The sequence below is a fragment of the Ctenocephalides felis genome, unplaced genomic scaffold (genome assembly GCF_003426905.1).
Source record: "Ctenocephalides felis isolate EL2017-DRISC unplaced genomic scaffold, ASM342690v1 CF-g0.4_SCAFFOLD_01492, whole genome shotgun sequence".
Classification (NCBI taxonomy): domain Eukaryota; kingdom Metazoa; phylum Arthropoda; class Insecta; order Siphonaptera; family Pulicidae; genus Ctenocephalides; species Ctenocephalides felis.
In genome coordinates, this window is record NW_020537646.1 from 33628592 (window position 1) to 33652810 (window position 24219).

At 29.6% G+C, this 24219-nt stretch overlaps 1 protein-coding gene across 1 annotated transcript in view; it reads right to left on the minus strand.

The window, feature by feature from the left end:
• The window catches only part of LOC113371147 (acetylcholine receptor subunit alpha-like), a 139305-nt gene that overhangs the window by 27102 nt on the left and 87984 nt on the right, over positions 1-24219 (minus strand). Inside the window, exons 3-5 of the mRNA XM_026611791.1 lie at positions 18277-18321; positions 10926-11035; positions 8122-8302 (exon numbers count right to left, since the gene is read on the minus strand). Coding sequence (XP_026467576.1) covers positions 8122-8302; positions 10926-11035; positions 18277-18321 — 336 coding nt within the window. The remainder of the gene's footprint in view (positions 1-8121; positions 8303-10925; positions 11036-18276; positions 18322-24219) is intronic.

Genomic DNA, 24219 nt, shown 5'->3' on the forward strand with positions numbered 1-24219 from the left:
GAGCTATATCAAGTGGGCACAGTAACCATTGTGGTAAAAGCAGGTTCAGCTGATTTTAAAATATGTTCGAAAGTTTTTATTTATATTTGAGTATCAAGCACCCAAATTCTATAAACATTTGAATTCTAATAGGATAAATTAAAAAAAACATGCGCAAATTCTTGTAAACAATATGTATTTAATGAATCTATATTAAATTCTGGTATTAAATCAAATTAGTGGTACATGGCATCGTGCCTTAAGGCAAACTGCTGTAACTTTCTGTACGATAATCTAACGTTTTCAGAAACTTCACAAATTTTTGAAATTTTTGAAAAAAAGGACTTTTTTGAGTTTTGAATTTTTCTTATATTTTTATTAATCTTGAAAATTTTTAATTTTTTTTTTCAAGACGATCGCTCAAACATAATAAATCTTGTTACGGAACTGCTAACAAGATTTGCACTTATTAATAAAATTTCTATAAAATATCTGATAATTTGATGTGCAGATGTCTAATAGTCATTCTTGGCAAAAAATGACATTTTTATACTTTTTTTATCGTATTTGCAAAACTGTTAGACTTGCTAAATAGTTTTATTAACACCCCGTATGGTAAGTTATAGTAATCGCTAAAAAATCGAAAATGAAAATTTTTATATATCTTTACGTTTCAAAAGTTTTTGAACACTCTAGCATACCTTGGAAAAAATGGATGTATGTGTGTGTGTGCGGATAAAAATTTTCGTCGATGACTTCAGAAACACTGATCAACCGATTTGAATAATTCAGAAAACATTAGATTCGTATTGATAAGAAGACGTGCTGGTTAGTTTTTCGCGAAGGCAGATTTAGCCGTTCCGAAGATACGGGACAAGAAGTGGCAAAAAAGGTTATTCAGTTTTTAAGAGAACGGAGCGTTCGATTTTAATAATTCAAAACATTTTACTTGTATTGACTAGATGAAGAACTGATTAAATTTTTGGGAAGGCAGGTCCAGCGGTTAAAGACTCTCAATAAAAATTAGTTAAAAAAATGTCATTTGGCGGTCTAATATGTTTATTGGACATATGTACATCAAATTATCAGATATTTTATAGATGTGATATAAATGTGTACACATTTTGCGTAATTTTTTTTTTTAAGATTTTTAATTACGGTACGGAAAGTTCCAGCAATTTGCCTTAAGGCACGATGCCATGCACCCCACTCGTTACCAAATTTTTGCCATTTTAATACTCCCTTCTGAAAATCTAATAAAATCATTACTTGCTAAGCGTTTTATTCAGTCGATTCAAAAAATACTTGTAAAAGACAACACTTTCTAATATAAAGTTTCGACGTCTGGCGAAAACTGCCTTGAATTCCGATTAAAGGTGGAGCATTGTATCAATTATTTCCTTCTTGAGCATTTTAGAAATTTAATCACAAAATCGTTTAATTCTAAAAAATCTCTCGTTGTCGCCATTGTACTTCCATAATCATTTTGTCGAATAAATCGATGTTTTAATACCCCGCATTTGCAAGTATCCCCTATTCCTGCTTATACTTTGATTAATGGCATATGCCTAGTAGCATTGGATTCCAACAAGATTGATGAACTTTGACAAAACGAGGAAGATGCAGAAGAAAATGGAACAGAAGAAGTAAAAGCTTTCGTCCTCTTTCTGAATTTCTTGTAGAAGCTTTAAAATCCGGATCCGGCGCATCGATTTACGGAATAAATAGACAGATAGACAGCCTTATGGGAATAATCTGTTATTTTGTATTATTGAAAAGTTTCAAATGTCCGGATTATAGAGAAAGATGTCAGCTATTGAATTAGTATTGAAGGATTGAAGATACAGTGCTACAAAATTATTAATCTAGATCTACAAAACGTTTTCAATTATGAGCAAAACTAAGTAATATTTTAACATTGTAATATGGTTTTTGTGATTCTTTTCCATAATTTATTTAAATTATTTAATTTGTATTATTATAATGTTTCAAATGATTTTGATAAATTTTTCAAATAATTTTTCAAGTTATTTTGATAAAAAATATTTTGGATTCCATACAGCTTATTGATAATAACTATGAATTCTATGAGCTATTGTGATGTTTACTTGAGATTTTATATTATAGTGTTGTTAGAAGTCAATCAAATGGTTTATCATTCTCATACACAGTTTTGTGATGTACTGCCCTATGGTAGGCAGGTTTATGAGCTGAGGTAAACTTCAACTCGATTCAGAGTAGAATAGTGTGAGAAATTTCCCAGTGCCATCTCACTCCGCAGTACCCAAAATAAGCTTTTTTCAATTGAAAACATATTTTTTATCTATATTTTCAAGTAAACATTGATATAACTACTGCGTTTTATCAGGTTATCAGGATTATTATTGAACTTACTGATAATGTGAAAAATAATTAATTTCTCGAAGAAATTTATATTTACCCAGAAAATTTGTCTTGCTAATTTTATATTTGCACCATGTATCCAACCATTCTGAATAGTTTGAGACCAAAATTGGAAAATATATGTGGGTGTACCTTTTTGAACTAGCGTCGACGTTTTCTCAGAAACGACTGCACCGATTTTATTTTATTTTTTAAATTTATAACGCATTTGATAACTGAATAAGAACATGCGTTGAATAGTTTTACAAGAAGTTCGTCCAAACCGTTTCTATATAATCCGCAAAAAACTAAATTATTCGTCCACTATTTAACTAAAAATTTTGACCATCCTAAAATATTACAGTCCTATAAAAAGTGATTGAATTATGCAAAATTATTAAAAATTAAATTATTTGCTCTTTTAGGACATATCAGCCTTTGTTTGTGTACTATAATTATTACCATTACAGTAGATACACCTTCTTTACAAAACTAGTAGATACACCTTCTTTGCTTAATTTTGCATTTAAACATAATTTTGATTGTCTAAGCAAAAATTAAGATGTTATTAACAATTTTTGATAAAGGTGAACTTTTACATGAAAGCACACATATATGTATTTTGCGTATGTGTATATCACATATACACATATTTATTGATAATTTATTAAATATAACTATTTATTTTTCAGACATCTGCACTTATTATATCATTATTAAATGCTTAATATTATTAATAAGTATACTTGAAATCTTACAAAAACAATAAAGCAAACTTTTAAATAATAAATAAAGCAATAGATAGATTGATTGATTTATAGTTATATGGACGTGATTATTGTGGTCAATTTAAAGTAGAACAATTTCATAGCAATTTCTAGAAGTACAAAAATTATTTCTTAAAAGAATCTGAAATCAAAACTCTTAATTTCACTTCATATAAATATTTTTAATTAAATCAAAGTAAAATAAAAAATATAAAAATAATACCATCAATAAATAAAATTCGATTACCCAATCAACTGAATTCTAACAAAACCCGATATGAAAATAATTGAGAACTGTATAAGATAAATGAAAGAAAATCGTGGAACATAAAAAGATTTCAATATGTCAGTAGTGAGAAATGGATTTTAGTAATGCCTAGATGCAAGAAGTATAAGAAGATGAATGATATTAGTCATTCAAGCCACACATCATGCATATATGCCATTTACATTACTTTTTGGTAAAAGCATTGGTTGATGCAACCAGCGAATAATAACAGAGCATTTCTAATAGTAGCATTAAAAAATTGTTTAAATTTCGATATTGCGCCGAAGTTTTTTCATAAATAGAAAACCTTAATTTTTTATAACCACTGACACAAATAAAAGCGTACTTATCAATGTAGAAAACTCTTTCTAGCATTCCGTTCATGTTAGTAATGCGAAATAAAATTTATTAAACATCGTGAATGAATGCAGAGACATCGTTCATATATTGGTCATGGTACAAGTTTTATTTTCCAGCTATATATAATAGTTGAGAGAATTCGCAAAGCGGTTGCTTATATCGCCCATCACAAGGAGCAAATAAGTTTTATCGCATCAAATTCCTTATTGCACTTGCTGCAGTTTTATGACAGAGACACCTGCAATGAATCTTTAATATATGTCACATAGGATACATGTCGTGTAAATAAAATTGAGTTCCGATCATAATAAGTTATGGTGGGTATATGGATTCTGTTTTTGCAATGATGTTCAGATATCATTTCGAGGTAGTTGCTGGATGACAACTTAGTTAAAGAAACCAACTTTGGGATAACCATTTGATTTTTTTTTATATCAAATTTTATTCTGGCATAGAAAATACAGTTCTAGGGATTTTCGCCATTTTATGCCCAAAAGAATATATTCACATTTAAAAAAGGAGCCCTAGGAATAATTATGTTTTCTTCATTATCTATTTACTAATAGTAATCTTTTACATCAATGCAAATATTCACATTTCAACCAATTATTAACATCCTATTACTTTAGGGGGTAAATTTATTATATTGGTAAAAGCTCCGAATATATGAAAAATATTAATCAACATCTTTGTTACTCGAAAAATCCTGAACAATATGAAACGATGATCTCTGAGCATATGATCAATCCCAAACATTTTTAACACTAGTCAACCTATCATTTTAAGAAAGATAATTTTAGGATTTATATACTGAAAAAACATTGATCTTAGACGATTTACTGAATCGTGTTTTATTTTCCTAAATTCGACTTGTGTCATAAACGAAGTTATAGTAATCGTCCAAAAATCGAAAATGAACGTTTTTGCATATAAGCACGTTTCTAAACATTTTGGCATACCTTAGAAAAAATTGATGTGAGCGTATATGTGTGAATATAGTATGTATGTATGTATGGATACAATTTTTCATCGAAGTTCTCGGGAGTACCACTTAACCGAATTGAATTATCCAAAAATCATTTGATTTCTTAAGCCACGATGTCATGCACCACTAGTTTACTTTAAGTAAGTTATCATAATTTGATTAAAGTTTGTAAATCTGATTTATCCCTATAACCCTGATTCCATACTCCACAATGATCAAAGTCAATCTTTTGCTAATTTTTAGTTGTTCCACATGGTTTTGTTCATGTACTCAATTTTTAGATTGAGCAAGAAATGGCCTTCCGATCTACCAAACTCCTAGCCCAATGTCTGCACGCGTCCTGACGTAGTACGCCGCATACATCATCACGTCATCGTTCATTTATGTTATTATTTTTGTATTACTGTTTTAATTTAATTTTTATTTCAACTTTTTTCATTTTATATTCAATGTATTGCATTTTGTGTTTTTTTGTATTTTTTTTTTTGCTCATATCAATTTTGTAAATAAGACATTAAAGTCTTGATTAACAAAAATAAATTGTAACAAAAAAAAAAAAAAAAAAAAAAAAAAAATGTACTCAATTTTCAAAAAATGATTTTAAGTAATTTTAAGTTAAGTAGTAAATCAGAAAACTAAATTTACAGCTAAAAAGACAGCTATCTGGTGGCCCTCTAATAGATTTCAATTCCAAACTAACAATTAACCAGTGCATTCATGAAATAGACAGATTGTTTTGGCATTATAACAATATAAACCCGAACAATCACACACAAATTGTATGTACGAGATGTTAAATTTATCAAATTCAATAGTTTATAACCACTTGCTGATTGTATTTTACCCGCCAAAGGGTTACAAAATTACTTTATGAACAATTCTCTAAATGTCGTTTGATAGTATGTTTTCAGGCAACTAGAAAGTGTCAAAACCATTGCCAAAGATGCAAATAGTCAACAATTGCAGACAAAAAACAGTATAATTTCTAGAATATTATGATCTTTAGTTATATGAATTTATATTTTATAAAACCCTAAATTTTTATTTACATTTCGATACAAAATTGATTGCAACGAGAGACACTGTGAATTTCATGGGCTATAGGTGATTATTGGCTTGATTATGGTTCGCATATTATTAATTTAGTACCAAGTGTTAATGAAAGTATTTGAATTCGAGCTTGATGTGCTCTCTAATCAAGCTCGAAATGGAATATTTTCATTAACACTTAGTACTAAATTAATAATATGCGAAACCATAATCAAACCAATAATCACCTACAGCATTTAATTATCAGGATGTTGCAGTAAATCGGACTCATAATTAATAATATAAACGTATCAGGATCAGTCTGTAATAAACAGATACGCATTGACCTCAACAATCCATTTTTAGCTGACCTTATTAAGGGGAGCAGCACCTACTAATAATAATCATGCAAAAATGGATTTTCAATCAAACTAAACAATAACTTAAAAGAAATTTAAATTTTAACTTAACCGAAACCACATTCAGGGACCAAATTTCGAATAAAAGAAAATATGTTATGAGTCTATAATCATATGAGTTGGTAGACAAAACTGTCTAAAAGAAATGTATTTGCTGTTCGATCGACCCTTTCACACATAAAAGCTAACCTGCAAAAGGACAAACGTTAGAATATAAACCTTAGTTTTACTTCACAAATGTGTTATCAAAGTGACAACAGAAAGTTGCACTTATGACAAAAATATTTTTCGACATTTGCGCCTTTTGGAGGTTTGATGTTAGAATTATTTCTAAAGTAAAACGCTTAATCGCACAGCAAAGACATAGCTTTTTTGACAGTTCTTCACAACCACCTCATACGATTATAGACCCGTAAAATATGTAACATTTTTATTTTATCAAAGAATTGGACCTCCAATAGAACATTGTTGAAATACTAACATTCTTTAAAAGATGTTCTAATTTAGTATTACACCATTTGGACTTTTATTAATTACTATTATTAATGTCCCGTAGGGTAAATTATGGTAATCGCAAAAAAACAAAATAATTTTTTTTCATATAATTTTCTGCTTCAAAGGTTTCTGAACATTTGGGCATAATTTGTGTCACAATTTGTGTACATCCAAAAAATGGATGTATATGTGTGTGCGGATACAAATGTTCGTCGATGATTTCGGAAACACAGACCAACCGATTTGAATAATTCAAAACACATTTGATTGGTATTGATGAAGAAACGTGCTGAAAAGTTTTGGCAAAGGCGGCTCTAGCCGTTTGGAAAATACAGGGCAAAGAGAGCCAAAAATGATAGTTCAGTTTTTGTGATAACGGTGCGACCAATTTGAAAGATTCAAAAACATTTTATTTGTAATGACGACATAGAAAACTGATTGAATTTTTGGCAAGCAGTTGCAGCGATTTCCTAGATCCAATACAAAAGAAAGAAAAAGCCATTTGACGGTAAAAAATGATATATAGACATATGCATAGCAAATCATCAGATAGTTTATAGAGTTATTTAATAATAAGTACAAGTTTTTATATTTCTATGCATTTTCAACCAATTCTGCCGCATAACAGAGAAATGTTATGGCAAGGCCATGTTACGTTCCAACTTCCATACATTATGGTACTAAATCATACTGAATACTGTCAAAATGTCATGTATTTGCTGTGCATTCAGGCCTTTTACACATAAACTGCAACGTCACTCGTATGTTATAAACCTGAGTCAGAAAGACCCTGTTATCTAACATCATGTTTTTTATATTTGTGCGGTTTCTAGGTTATGTTGATGACAACCTGAGAAAATCGCCTGACTGCATAGCAACCACATGGCTTTTGTCAATATTTAGAACAAATTTTATGTAAAGTTCGTCATAACATAGTCTTGAAATAACATTGGTCTATTATGAGTCTCTAAAACAGCTAATTTTATCTAGTTTAATTCTAAATAGCTACTTTCATCGTAGAATGAGTAGAAAAGGAGATATTTTAAACGCTATTGACGCTATTTTTCCAAAATGGCAATGGCAAAGTTGAAATTCGTTAAGAGCACATCAAAATCTATAAGATTACCAATTTTTGGGATTCCTCGAGTACTGTGGCAAAACGACCAAATGACAGGACTATAGGAAGCGCGATTGCTTTGAAAAAATGTTAAATATTTTCGAAGAACCTCGCAATATTAAAAACATAAAATTTTTCAAAACAGTCATTTTTTTCAACGATCTCAAAAATGTATATATCACAAACTTCAAAAAAATTTAAAGCTTTTTTAAATAAAAATAATTTTTAGCACGGAAAGTTCCAGCAAATTTACCTTAAGGCACTATGCCATGCACCACTAGTTTACCAATTAGTATTGTTACAAATATTACAAATCTCACCTGAAATCCGTCGTACGTCCACGACCCGAACTTCATGACACACGTCTGTTCGTCGAACGGGAAATATTCGACGTCGATTTCGCAGGAACTCTTGTAAATGGCGGGCGGCCGCCACTCGACTCGGCCTGTGTAGTTCAGCGTGGCTTTGGTGGCCAAAGTCACCTCGAAGTTTCCGTCGGCACTGGGAAAATTCGAAGTTTTCAGTTTCTGATTCCAATTACAGCGATTTGGGAAAGTTTAGGAACACGAGTTTGTTGGTCTAGTACATATAAGAATAAAAAATATTGAAGTATTCGGTTCCAGTTTATGTCAAAGTAATAATGGATTGGATTCATTTACACTTTTTCATTTAAATTTTCTTTCAATAAAATGTACTAATTTTTATTAATCGTGTTAAAATCAATGAATTAGGAAGAAGTCCCGTAACGCCGGACGGCATTTCAAGCCGGACACTATATTTAACCCTTATTATTTAAGCGAGTATAAATCTTTTTATTTCAAATTACAAGTGACAGGGGCGCGGGGGGCACACAGGTGCAGGACACGCGCCAAGACTCGCCTGTGACGCACACGGCCACGACGAGAGCAACCCTTTGTTGTTTTAGGAACAAAAACACGGCGTCACCTAAATATCAATAGAAGTAATTCTAGTGTATTTATGCATTTAGCTTCTAGTGGAATTCAAAAATAAAAGTAGTACTTGATTGTTATCCGTAAAATGGTATAAAATTATTAGATATTTTAAACAATTTTAATAGGTGAACGAAATTGTCTGTCCCTTAGCACCGGACACTAAGTCGTCTCTTAACGCCGGAAGTAAACATATTGATATTTTTTGTGAGACGTAATTTATTCGAATTATTTAATTTTGTTCTGTATGAGTGCCAACGGTCACTACATACCCCCATTTTTCGTATTTTCTAATCAAAGAATGAAAATCTTATGATGAATGCTCCAGCTGAGAGCATCGGTGTGGCTCAGACAAAAGAGGGGTTAATTAGTGATATTTTTTGCAATATCTAAGAATATTCGTCAAACACAAATGTGTAGACATTCCAGAGTGTGGAAATGGCTACTTATGTGTTCAATGCTGGTTATTTTGAAATGTCCAGTACTAGGTGCCACTTCGTAAATTCACGGTTTTTGTTACCAAAGTTTGATTGATAGTATTAATTATGGTTTAGCAAAGAATACGTTTTTGTTAATTAAGTTTGATTTCTCACTTTGCTAAATAACATAAGGCATAATTTAATAAACATTTCGTAAAATATTTTTTCATTCATTTATAAATAACCTTAGGTGCCCGGCACTCGGGGACTTTTCCCTACATAAATTATCATCTACAATTATAAACTTAATTTTTAATCATTACTTTTACTATAATCATGCCATTATCTAGTCATGCAATAGAAATTCTATATATGTAGTAAATTCTGTTGGCAAACAAAATAATTTTTGAGAAGTTTTATGATTCTTCGTCAAATCATAGTATTCACAATTAATGATAGACTATAAATAGCAATTAACTGGAGTCTTTATTCTCCCCAATATTAACAATTTTGAATAGTAGTAAATATAAAATATTTTCTATTAGTATTAGTAATGAGAAAAACATTGGTATAAAAATATAATCCGTTGAGATGGACCAAAATATGATGGTCAAAATAAAACGATTCATTGAAAATATGTACACTAGCTTATTTTAATGTTATATGTTTCGCTCTCGACAAGAAAGAGAATTTATTTTTCATAGATTTACAATCCAAAAAAATTTAAAATGGCGGTTACAAGTTTATGATGGGAGCAAACGACACTGACAGTAGTGGTAATTTTGATTTATAAAGTACATATTGCATTACAAATAACATCATAACATATAAAATTTAGAAATATAATTTTATCCAATTAGTATTAACACCATGTATTCAAAATTTTATTATACATTGAATCAATCTGTGACACTTTTCAATATGAATTTTATTTTATTATAGCATACATATGTAATTTACCATAATAAAGCAAAATATATTTGGTTCCTCATGTAGCAATTCTGATCGAGAGTAGTACTAATTTTAACTAAATTCATTTGATCAAATTTATCCCGTTGTTAACGTGTTATGTTTTCTCAATTTAACTTTTATAAGCTGAAGAACAATAAGAAACTAGCTGAAGAATTAGCTAGTTTTAAGAACGGTTGTGTCACTTTTTTGATGAGCAATAATTTTATTAGTTTACCATTTTGCTGGAAAAATAGTAAATTAAATGGTAATTTGAACATTTGTCTACGTAAAAGTACTGCGTTCACACTCCCAGGACGGTTGTGACAAGTACAAACATAGATTGAAATACAATAGGTATAAACACCCGACTAACTAATAATGAATTTTATTGTCAGAAATATGTAACACAATACAACATCATAAGATCTTCTACAAACCAGACATAACGTTTCTTTTCTTATATTGATTTTTCCGAACAAATATACTACATCTTTTGTCCTTTGGACTATATCAAAATCAGTTTAGCTGTTTTGCCAAAATGTGAGTTTGGAAAGAGGGGCCTCTTTGGCATATTTTCAATAAGATCTCGGCTATAAAGTGAGGTACAAACTTGAAAATAAGTATATCGTGGGGGCCGATTCTGTATGGCCTATACCCTTTATATCACATATATGTTTGCTTTATTCTAAATTCAAGTAACCGAATAACGAAATAACGGAAATATACTGAGGTGTCAGTGTGAAATATTCTTCTTAAGATTAATTTTCTGTGATAAAGATCAATCTAACAAATGTAGGGACTCACTTGTTATACAGCACAATATCCGGCCTCCAAATATGATCCGAAGGGACGTGCAGCATCTCGACGCCTCCGTACTCCTTCGGCTCCCATTTCAATTTGTAATCATACCAAGACTGTAAATAAATGCTCTCATATATTTCAATGGTTAGGAATTAACAAGGAAATTTTCAAGCAAAACCATTCCGGAATTTTAATAACCTCATCATTTATTAATAACTTTGTGTACATGTACGGAAACGCGTGCACAAATAATGTTTGTTCTTGTTAAAAATTCACTCAGACTTAGTCAGAAGATACGATATAACTTGTATTCTTGTATTTTTTGTCGTGATATTAAATTCTCTTGAGGTTTTAAAGTTAATGTTTGAAAATTGCGAACTATGTATCAAGATGAAACAGAAGTTCAGAATACAAGGTTTTGTTACGAAGACTTGCAACTGAATGTGCAAGTAGGTACAGAAATAAAGTCTTTTTTTCTTTTTAACTTCCTGAGGGAGAAGTTTGTTTTCATCAAAAAATCCAACTCGCTAATTTTATGTTTTCTCGACGTTTCAAGCCATTTTGAATCGAATGAGACCAAATATGGAAAAAGTATGCGTGAGCGTGAACAGATTTTTTGTCGTAAATCGACGTTTTCTCAAAAACGCCTGGACCGATTTCAAAAATTTAAAAGTCATTCGATGTATCTCGATCAGGACTATCGTTTTGTGCGACGATCCGTCAAGCCGTTCCTTTATAAATATCAGAAAAGTGAAAAATGTTTCGTCTACGTTTTAGCCCGCAATTCTGAATCGATTTTGAAAATTCAAAAACCTTTCAAAAGATATTGGTTGGGAATCGTGCTGATTAGTTTTTGATACAGATCGGGCGGGCCGTTTTCTTGTAATAAAAAAATGTTGAAAAATATTTTTTCAACGATTTTTATTAACTTCCCGTAGGGCAAGTTATAGTAATCGCAAAAAAATCAAAAATGAAAATTTTTATATATCTTTACGTTTTAGAAGTTTCTGAACATTTTGGCATATCTTAAAAAAATGGATGTATGTGTGTGTGTGTGTGTGTGTGTATGTATGTATGTGTGTGTATGTATGTGCGGATACAAATTTTCGTCGACGATTACGGAACACGGATCAACCGATTTGAATAATTCAAAAAACATTCGATTCATATTGATAAGGAGACGTGCTGATTAGTTTTTGGCGAAGTCAGGTCTAGCCGTTCCGAAGATACGGGGCAAAAAGTGCCGAAAACGGTAACTCAGTTTTTAAGAGAACGGAGCGTCCGATTTGAATAATTCAAAAAAAACATTTCACTTGTATTGACAAGATGAAGAATCGATAAAATTTTCATGAAGGTAGGTCTAGCGGTTTCGGAGATATGGAGAAAAAAGTAAAAAAATGAGCCATTTGGGGGTCAAAAATGATCATTAGACATATGCACATCAAATTATCAGATATTTTATAGAGATTTTAACAATAAGTATACATTTTGTTAACATTCCTATGGGTTCCGTACCAATGCTTATGCGTTAGACAGCGACGCGGGGCTCACGCGCTTTATATTTTGTCCCTATGCAGTTAAAGCAGTACGATTGCTTTGAAAAGAAAGTTCAGATCTTCCACAATATGTCAAAGTAAAGAAAAAAATTTTTTTTCAAAAAGAATATTAAAAATTTTTTTTTTTTTTTTTAATTTTTTTTTTCAAAAAAAAGTAATTTTTTGTCCAATTTATAGTTTCTCAAAAATCTTATTTTTTCAAAGTCAATTTTTTTCAAAAATGTTAATCGTTTTTAAAAAAATAATAATTTTTGGTACGGGAAGTTCCAGCAATTTGCCTTAAGGCACGATGCCTTAATTGCCTTAAGACAGAATTCCACTTACAGCTAGTTATTATTTTTTTTGACCGTACATACCATAGTTTTATAGATCATACTAAAATATTACGGAAATTTAGTATAGTATTATTAGTATTATTAGTATCGTTTTTTGGCATTTGTCAAAACTAGAATTTTCATCGACGTTTGCTCAAAAACGCCTGAACCGATATCAGAAATTTTAATTTGATTATTTGATGTATCCCGATGAGGATTATTGTTCCTAAGTTTTGTGCAACAATCGGCCAAGCCGTTCTTTTGTAATTTGGAAAAAAGTATTATACTTTTTGTCCACATTTAAGCTCATACTACTGAATCGATTTTGAAAAATCAAAAAGATATTAGTTTGAAAGATATTAGTTGGAAATGATACTGATTAGTTTTAGGTTAAAGTCTACCGAGCCGTTTTCTTGTAATTAACTGTTGAAAGAAAATTTTAAGCCAATTTTTATGAAACTTTTTTTGGCGATGTATATCATGGACTTATAGAACTTACTGAAATATAACGGCCTTACGACAAGTAGTTTAATTTTAAAAATTCATCAAAGTTTGAGAAAATGAGTAGTTTTGTTGACATTTGTTAAAAATTAGTCGATTTACTTGGTATAACGATAGAATACTTGGTTTTAATGAACATACTAAACCATTAAAGTCCTACGGAAACTGGTTCAATTATAAAAAAATGATTGATTTTTGAAAATTTGTTTTTGGAAAATACTCCGAGTTAACGTGTTCGTTCGTTTTCAATTATGTGTAATAAATACACTCGATACTTTTAATCACTCATAAATTAATTTATTTTTTTAATTGATTAAGTCGATTATTTACATATATAGGAAAATTCATGTAACTTGCCGAAAGGCAAAATACCAATACCAACTAGTTTAATTTATTTTTCGTAACAGAATTTACATTTTTATTTACCATTTTTATTGCTCACACTTTGTCAGAGCAAATTTCAGTTGGTCCATTTTGCCCCACCCACATATAGTGCTTATATAAAAACATCTGTTGAATCTAACTCAGAATTAACAATATATTTTATAAAACAATTAAATAACATATATTTAAAAATTACATTGAGGTCTTCGAAAACTAAACAATAGTGCCAAACTAACAAAAAGCGAAAATATTTTTATTATGCATTTTCAAACATTGCCGTTTATCTCCCAATAGTAATATCATAAGAATCAAGGCATTCACATCTCTTTTCTTCTACTTTTAAATATTGTTAGTTAAAAATTCCTACCACCACCCGTTTTTGAGATATTGGTAGCAAAAAAATATTAGTTAATAATAATAAAATTAGACAAATATCATTTGATATTGCCTCTGTCATCCAAACTAATAGTTTTATTAAAAGACAAATTGATGTCTGGAATTTTGCTCCATGTAGTTTGACAAAGAACTGAACTTGTGATATCAAAAAACTTTATCAATCTTTGTTTATCTCCATCACTTACAACGTTCATTTAATATTCGAGAACGTACTCCGTCGAGATAATATTTGACAACGGCCCATGATACACTGCGCTGCAAGAGCATTTCCGACCGCCCTTTGGGGAAAATTCATATAAGTTTGTACCGGAAAACCGTAGCGCGGTCTTCTGGCATATTAAATATTTACCGATGTATTGTTAGCGCACAGGGATGGAGTGAGGGAAATGGATAAACTCGCATGAGGAAAACTTAGGAAAACTCTAGAGAGCCCCGTGTTTGAGCGACTTAATTAAGTTTGGTAACAGACAGGCTCGCTCAGTTGCTGTTTTTCCTATGGTTGCGCACACATATCGCGACGACACTACGGAGAACGGAACTTCTATCACGGGACACGTCAAGAAAAACAATTGACTTATTTAGCACATTCGAGGATAGCTCTCGAGAAAAAAATCACAGGAAAATATTTACTCGAGATACACACACACACACACACACATATATATATATATATATATATATATATTCATATACATATACATACAGATATATAGAGCTAGCGGGGATAAAAGGTCCGCAGATAAAAAGACCCACTACCAATATATCAAAAATCAGGAAAGTTAAGAATTTTTTTAACAACAATATTTGAAAATATAGGTAAAAAGATGTATAACCAGACACAACTTTGATTCTTACGACGTTGCTATAGGGAAAAAAACAGCAATGTTTAAAAATCCATGAAAATGTATTTTATAAAATGTATTGTTAATTAACTTCCCGTAGGGTAGTTATAGTAATGGGCCGAAAATCGAAAATAAAAATTTTTGCACATCTTTACGTTTTGAAGGTTTCTGAACATTTTGGCATATCTCAGAAAAATTGATGTGTGTGTTTGTTTTGTATGTCCGAATTTTTTCGTCCACGTTTTCGGGCTTAACCGATCAACCGATTTGAATGGTTCAAAAAACATTCGATTCCTATTGATAGGGAGATGTGCATATCAGTTTTTGGCAAAGGCAGGTCCAGCCGTTACGGAGATAGGAAGCAAATAATGCAGAAAATACAAATCGAATTGTTGACAGAACGGAGTATCCGATTTAAATGATCAAAAACATTCAATTTGTAATGATTGGAAGAAGAGGTGATTAGTTTTTGGCAAAGGAAGGTCCAGCGATTTTGAAGTTACAGAGATAAATGTGCAAAAAATGTCATTTTTTGAGAGAACTAAGCATACGAATTGAATGTTTCAAAAAACTTTTTGCTTTTTCTAATAAATAATTGTTTTTCGAAAAAAATATAATGTTACAATATTTATTTATAATAATCTATTTGTAAACATTTAATATTCCTCGAACATTTTGTAACGGTACGGAAAGTTTCAGCAATTCACTTTGAGGCACGATGCCATACACCACTAGTTTTAATTTAGATTTAACAGTTTTTTTATATAATCTTTATAAAAGCTTACACATATGGGGTAAAAGACACCAACAAAACTTTCACACTGGCAATGGTGTAAAACAATATATTAAGGTAAAATAAGCAATTTCACAAAAGAAAATATCTCTGACGAGATATCAGATCAAGTGTTGTCCTTGTAAAAAATTTACTCGAAAAATTTATATTTTGCATTGGTTGAATAATGTAGCTATTATTCGGTAAAAAACTTTTAAAATTAAAATAAAACATTGGACGTCCAAATTTTGTTTTGTGTAAAAAATGTATAAATAATCAAAACTCCACCAAACATCTGATTATTGTACCTAATAAAATTAATAGAAATCACTAGTACTGGCATAAAATAATTGAATGTAATTGAAACATTAAAATTATGAAAATAAGAAAAACTCTCTCAAAATAAACTTGACAAAACGCCAAATGCGTTTGAACTGATTACTGTGACAATGACGCTCAATATCTGACAAGTATGTAATTATGGATTTCTGCATGTTATATAGTCGCGGAAACAATACTTAAACTATCCAATTTTTAAATAAAGCCACTCGGTCATTTTGTCCTTAAATAGGGCTAAAATATCCCTATTTTTCCTACTACCGGAGAATGCTTGCATTAACTTTTTGTGTACATTTTTAGCTTTTTGGGTAAAAACACCAAATATTTCACTTTCCCATCATGCAAATTTTAAATAGCTCAAAGGAAAGTATAGGTATTCATGAACGATTTAATTTGATTTCCAATAATTTTAGACAAAAATTGTCGTTTTTTTATTTACTCCCTGAATGAATTAACACACTTTTTATCAAGATGAACTAGAGTAGATAAAAAATATTCTACTTTCTTTCAAATACAATATGCAGTAATTTGTATTAATAAACTATAAGAAATAAACTGTATTTAAATAACGCCCGAAATGCACATTTGAGTTTCGATATCGGCAACGTTTTTTGGAACTAGAATGAGTCGATTGAATTCGGGGGGCTCGCATAATTTAGTTCTTTCTACTATAAATATATTTATTAAAATATTTTTTCTATATTTATTAAAAAAAATTGTATTTGACACTGGCTACTTCTACTATTGTCAATTTATCTGTCGTATGTATTCTAGTTATATTATCTTTAAAATTACCAGATTGTCGACTAAAGACAGTTGTAAATTATATGGTGAAAAAAATTAAAATTTCTGTTTATGTCACAGTAAATATTTTTTTAAGATATCATATCACATCTAAAATTTGTTTTTAAATAAATTATTGTAGCAAACAGAAGAAAGATATGCAATATGCAACACATTTTATACATTTAGTAAAAAATAATGAATGAACAAGCACCTTTTATTATAAATATATGAATATTTTTATCGTGACTTATACAAATATTCACTTGATATATAATACGTTAACCTGAAAAAAAAATGTATCTTCATATACAAACATAATTTTAATGAATCTCTCGCTGAACCAATATTTAATTCCGACAGGTCTTTGAATATGCCACTCATTTTATTTCTAGCAAAAACATGAAAAGCAATTATATATCTTGTTTTAAATTATGAATCCATTGCGGGCTAATGAGATCAAGCGATTTGAATTAAAAATCCAATTTATCCCGAAAATCATTTCACGCGATGCAAACTAATCAATGTGTTTGCTTAATAAATTCTTCAGTTGTTTTTTTTATTAAATATTGTACTACATTTATATATTTGAGACAATTTTATCATTTTCGCTCAAAAGAATATGAAAACAATAATAATGTGATAGATCATCTTGCAAAAAGTTGATCGATTTTTGTTGCAACTTGCAAATACCATATTGCAAATTAAGCAACTTAAGTTGAGACATTTAAATATCAAATATACAAATCTATATATATATATATATATATATATATATATTAACAAAGTCTAATAATCGGGCATAACATCAATAAAAAACATGAATTTCTTTCAAAAATTTATTTTAAATCCATACGTTTCGGCTATAATCCTAGCCTTCATTCAGTGGAAACTAAAATTAAAATTAAAAACTAAAACAATTGAATTGGAGTGAAAAGAAAAAAATAAAATAGTAATTAGTACTTACAATTAGTTGATCTTAGTGTTAAATTGGAAAATTTTAATAATCCATGGTATTAGGATATGGTAATGCACTACACTATGTATTATAAACATTAACTTGAAATTACACATTACAATTGTGAAAATATTGTGTAATTTCAAGTTAATGTTTATAATACATAGTGTAGTGCATTACCATATCCTAATACCATGGATTATTAAAATTTTCCAATTTAACACTAAGATCAACTAATTGTAAGTACTAATTACTATTTTATTTTTTTCTTTTCACTCCAATTCAATTGTTTTAGTTTTTAATTTTATTTTTAGTTTCCACTGAATGAAGGCTAGGATTATGGCCGGAACGTATGGATTTGAAATAAATTTTTGAAAGAAATTCATGTTTTTTATTGATGTTATGCCCGATTATTAGACTTTGTTAATACATATGTCAACATCAAATTCAGAATCATACAAAATATATATATATATATATATATATATATATATTATTAAATATATTACCTGTTCAACCCAAAGATTCGTCGTCATGATTTGATTTTTGAGATTCTGAAACAAACAGAAAAAAAAATTAATTTGCTATCAAAGTCGTTTTTTTCATCTTTAACGATGGCTTTGACAAAATGTCATTTCGCTTCGTTTATTTTCATCAAAACAGTTTTTGAAACATTCTGTAAATGACAACGTATCAGAAAAATAACGAACATATGAATTTTATTTATTTTTGGTAAGTGTTCATCGCTACTCGTTTTGTCGTTAGAAAAATACTGTTCGGAAAATCGTTTCTATCTCTGAAACGCAGTGTGACAATTTGCAAACGACAGGTGGAGAAAATCGATTCGGTTCCCTGAAGATATGAAAAGAAAAAAACACTTTGCGCACATTAATACATACCAGGAACAGGAGATGTGCAGTTGATATTCTATGAGACAGACATAAATCTAAAAGACATCTACGACAGTAGTGAAGCTTATCATGTGACAGATTTATTTAAAATACTGTCGTTAAGACTTAATATTAATTTAATCTCTACTATCTTCATCGATTTACGCCAAAAACATCACATTCATCATACTTCTTAATAAATTTTAGATCTTTTAGAAAATAATTAATAATTAACTGTTGTACTTAAAATATATATATATATATATATATATATATATATATATTGAAAAGTAAAGGTGACGAATGATTTGATGCTGTATCTCATAATGCTTTTCAAAATGTCAAGGGCAATAATTAGCAATTTTATCATATTTTCATTCTTTATTATAGAAATTATAAAATTTCCTGATTTTAGCGAAAATTAGTGTTTCTGCTTAGTAATTTTGTTGCAAAGGATGCACCATCATCAATGCTCGCCTAGTTTATTCTATCAAATTATTAGCCGTTTATCCATTTGTAAATTATTCGTCAATGCAATTTTAACGTCCACTTTGTCTAAACCTTGTGAAAAGCAAATAAATTTTCGGATAAATCATTAATACATAAAGAGATTCAAAATTATAAAATTATGTTTATCATTTATTTTTATAAAATTTTCAATTTATCCTTTTTTACCCCATAAGCTAAGCAAAAAGGGACAGCCACCGGGCAAACAAATACAAAGCCGTAGCTTTAAATCTAAAGGAATTTTATGAAATAATAGCTGAACTAGTGGTGTATGGCATCGTGTCTTAAGACAAATTGCTGGAACTTCCCGTACCGTAACAAAATTTTCTAAGAATATTAAATGTTTTCAAATAGATTATTATAAATACTGTAATATTGTCAAATATTTAAAAGTGTTATTCATAAACTGACTGGTAAAGCTAAAATTATTTATTTAAACTATATAAGTGAGCTTTAAAACTATACCCAGAGATTAAAATCTGAGTTTTGATATACAAAAAAAAAATAATCTTGAAATAATTTTTTTCCCAAAGCAATTGACTTGTCAACACAAGCAGAAAGTCTTTTAAATCGTTCAAATCGGATGCTAAGTTTTCTCAAAAACTGCGATTTTTTGCACATTTAGCTCCGAATCTTTGATATGACTGGGCTTGCCTTTGCCAAAAACTAATCACAACTGTTCCTAAAAATTTAAAATTAAATGTTTTTTAGATAATTCAAATTGGATACTCAGTTTTCTCAAAATTTCTATTTTCTGCACTCTTTGCTCCGTATCTCAGTCACGGCTGGAGCTGCCTTTGTCAAAAAAATCGGTTGATCCATGCGCCCGAAAACGTAGACAAATAATTGCGAACACACAAAACACACACACATCAATTTTTGCTGAGGTATTCCAAATGTTCTTAAACCACTGAACCGTAAAGATATGCAAAAAAATCACTTTAATTTTACGGGATTCTACGAAAAGTTAATTATTTAACCACATTTTTACAAAGATTATGTTGTATATAACATTGACTTGGTATTTCTTCAGAAATATAAAAATACCAAAGCAAGGAAGTTAAAAGTGCTATCTCTGGAAAAAATATGCACATGAAATTTATGTTTTGCATTAGTTGAATGATGTAGCTATTAATTCAGAAAATCTTCTTAAAATTAAAAACAAGACCTTAAACCTATTTGTTCTCTAGCCGTCCCATTTGAACCTGCCTATGAAAGTAAAGGACTAGGTATTTTTTTTTTTTGAAAAAAACAGCAAATAAAACACATTTCTATCATGAGATAAGAGTTTTGCTGAACATAGTCCAATAGTTTGTTTATATGCGATTTCTTTTATTTATTGTATTTTTGACTTTTTATACTAGTACATTAGTCATATACACTACTTCAATCAACTTTTCAATTTTATGTAATTGATTTGAATATAAATTGATAGGGCACCATATATTCTTTTTTTAGTCAACCATATTTTAAAATTAGGTGGGAGTGAGATTTTTTGCCTTAGTATCTCCCTCCATAGTTCTTGCCTACCCTTTTCCCATTTTTAACACTCCATGATGGCGTCATCTGTGTTTTCAATTGTCACATAATTGGTTTGGTTTTCACAATATAATTGCTCAAACTAAAATTGGAACTGTGTTTCTCGTCCTACCTTATATATATATATATATATATATATATATATATATCATAAAAGATTTGCTAAATGATGATATATGTCAAGTAATGAAACGTTTAAATAAAAGGTTGTCAATATTTTTTTTAATTCGACGAATCGGCTGCCAAACATATCAGATATGTTTCAACTAAATAAAAATAATCAAGATCATATATATACGTCCGCGATCGGAAAAATATAAGTCTGCGAATACTTTTATACAACAGTCGGATGTTTGGTGAGGCGTAAAGAACGATACCACCGCGGGCATGAGCAATATAACAAATGACAGTAACATTGCAACGCTTATATAAAAGGAGACAACTTTACACAAAAAGCCATTAGGTAACCGGCGAGCGAAACCCGTACTGTTTTCCTCAACGTAAAACGCTTATGAAAAGCATTGATTAGATTTCCCCGGTGAAAACTCGGAGAAAAGTGACACGAAGCGATAGAAACGGCTCTTGTATAGATGTAAATACAAAAGAAACGCTCGTTTCGTTCACAGAAAACGGAAGTCGAGGTTTATTCGACTATTAATAGTTCCACTTTGCATTGTTTGCTAACAAAAGAAAAACCTGTTTATAAAAGAAAAGCATGTTTTTGTGCGGATTTTTATTTTTTACGAACTTTTCTCGTGGATGATTGAGTTATGAGCATTGTGAAAATATTTGCTTTGCAAAATGAATTGTGGTGCAGTAAACCATAAAATGCTAAAATGAATGCATATTTTATAATGTAATCAAACAAATTTATATGCAACTAATATTAAATTTTTATACAGCATTCAAATTAGTTTAGAATGCAATATTGTTAATGAAATGATTTTATGGTACGTAAATATAAAAATAATTTATTGCTAATATAATATTCCGCTACATTTATTAGCTCATATTTTTTAATTATGAAGTTTGCTCAATTGTAAAAATTTACTAGAACTTTTATCGCCATATTTTAGTATTAACAAAAAATTTCGACATTAAAAAGTATAGGGGAGACTGGGTACGGTTGTGCCAAATTACAGTAGTTGCCAATACAGCCAAACTATACTGATTTTGGGATAAGGTGCTAAGGAAGAAAGATGAAGTATGTTTGTTAGAACAAGTTTTCATTATTGTATTGAGTCAGCGCCCTACATTAACAAGATCTGTAGACCGAATTGCTCTAAAAAAGCCAAAAATAAGTTTTTTGTTCAATTTCTTTTAATAATAACTGCTGCTTGTATACATATAGATCTCTTTGTTATTTTGCTGTAAGTTAAACATTAATGGTTAATTACTACAAATTAGTTTTGTTTTATGTGACACGTACTTCTTGTCCTGTCTGAGTGAAATTTGAAAAGATAAACAGTTTAGAAAATTATGTTTTGTTATATATTATATTCATAGGCTTTGTGTCAATGATTATGTTGTGTTGTGTTGCATAGTTCTGACAATTAAAGTCGTTATAAATCATTTATATCTATTGTTTTTTATCCTTGGGCGGTTATGCCCTTGTTTGTATGATTTGATTTTATGACTGAGGCATCGTATTTAAGCATAGTATTTCAGTATTTTCACGTAGAGAAATTAGTTCAAATAACCATTAAATTTACTTTTCTCCTAGCTAGCTAGTAAATCAACCAAATTATTGCTGATAAAAAGTGGCACAACAGTACCAAGTCTTTCCTACTATAGCATATGAAACAAAGTATAAATTTATCAAAAATAATATTAAACATTATAGTAGTCTAATATATATACTTTAGTATAATATATCACTATCCGTTCAGTAAAAATTTTGTTATTTACTTTGAAAATATCAGATCAATGTTTCTCTATATAATATTTCCAATTATAATTATAGTTCTATAATTTTAGTAGAAGGTAAAATATGAGAGTTAGCATCCTAATTTTAACGATGTCGCTATTAAGAGATGAAAGATCATGTATAAAATAAATAACGAAAGTATTTTAATTCGCGGGTATTGTTTTGATTTTCAGCTCTTTTATTCAGTTATAATACCTGATAATAATTTTTAAATAAACAATTTTAGTTATTTAATTGTTTTACTAAATAAGATATAAGATAAGATACAATTTTATAGAAGATTAATTCAAGAAATACTTACTCCAACTGTACTGCTGATAATTTCTTTCGAATTACCAGACCAAGTTTATATACATTGTAAAAAATGTATCCATGAAATTTATAAAAGCCCATAATGTAGCAATTATTTTGCAAAATCCTTTAAAAATTAAAGATAGGACATTGGTGGACCGAAATTAAAGATGAACCGGCTATGTTATGAAGAACTTTCCATACTAAATTTGTGTCAGGCTAACTGGGCAGAAAACCTAACCTAGAAACCGCATAAATGTCAAAAAACCGATCTTAGATAACAGAGTCTTTCTGACCCAGCTTCATAACATACAAGTGACGTTTCAGTTTCCGTGTAAAACGCCTGAATGCACAGCAAATACATGGCTGGGAATTTTGCTGAACATAGTTCGATAGTTGCTTGTTTGATACGTGTTATGTGTTGTGGTCTGGCTCATTTGATTTAAACAATATAATTACTTTCAGTCAAAATGGACTTTTGTGCCTCAACCTCCACTACTTAAAATAAAATTTGAATTTACTATAAACGTGATCATAATCTATAATGTGAATGCGATTTTCGAAGATGAAATGCTCCTATGTGTTTCTGGGATACTTAACGCGTTTAAACAGAACAGAATGAATATTTTTGAATAACATTGGAAAACGTGCCCTGCAGATTTTTCCATATATTGTGAAAAATTTTGCAAATCATTGCAAAATTGTGGAGTCATTCATATGGTGTTGTCGAAGTATTATAGCATAATTTCGATGATGAATATGGGGTTATTTGTAGAGAGATATTTTTGCAATATATTTCAAATTATATCTAGATATAAAAATGACATAGCGTCTGACGAGAGATATATGAATTGAATGAATGTATGAATATAATTTTTGTTTCTTTGATTATACATATTTTTTTCTATTTTTATATATTTTAAGTATTATAATAATGCATAATAATTCAAGTTTTATGAAATATTAAGAGGCTGGGCATAAATTGAATCTTTGTATTTAATAGAGAGTTCAAGAAATATATATTTATTCGGAATTATATATTTTCTTCAATAAGTGAATGTATTTGGAAATATTTTTTCAAAATATGAATAAAGATCATATGAAACGTTACTTACATGTGCGTGACATGCAACTTCAGATATGTATATTCCATGTAAGCTTAGTAATAGTTTTGATACAAGCCTAATATTGACTTACATTGGCTTAGAAGTCAACGGATGTCAGGACATGAAAACTTCAATATGTGCTTATAACATGATGTGAAATTCGTAGGAAATTGAAGTTCTATCATATCTAGA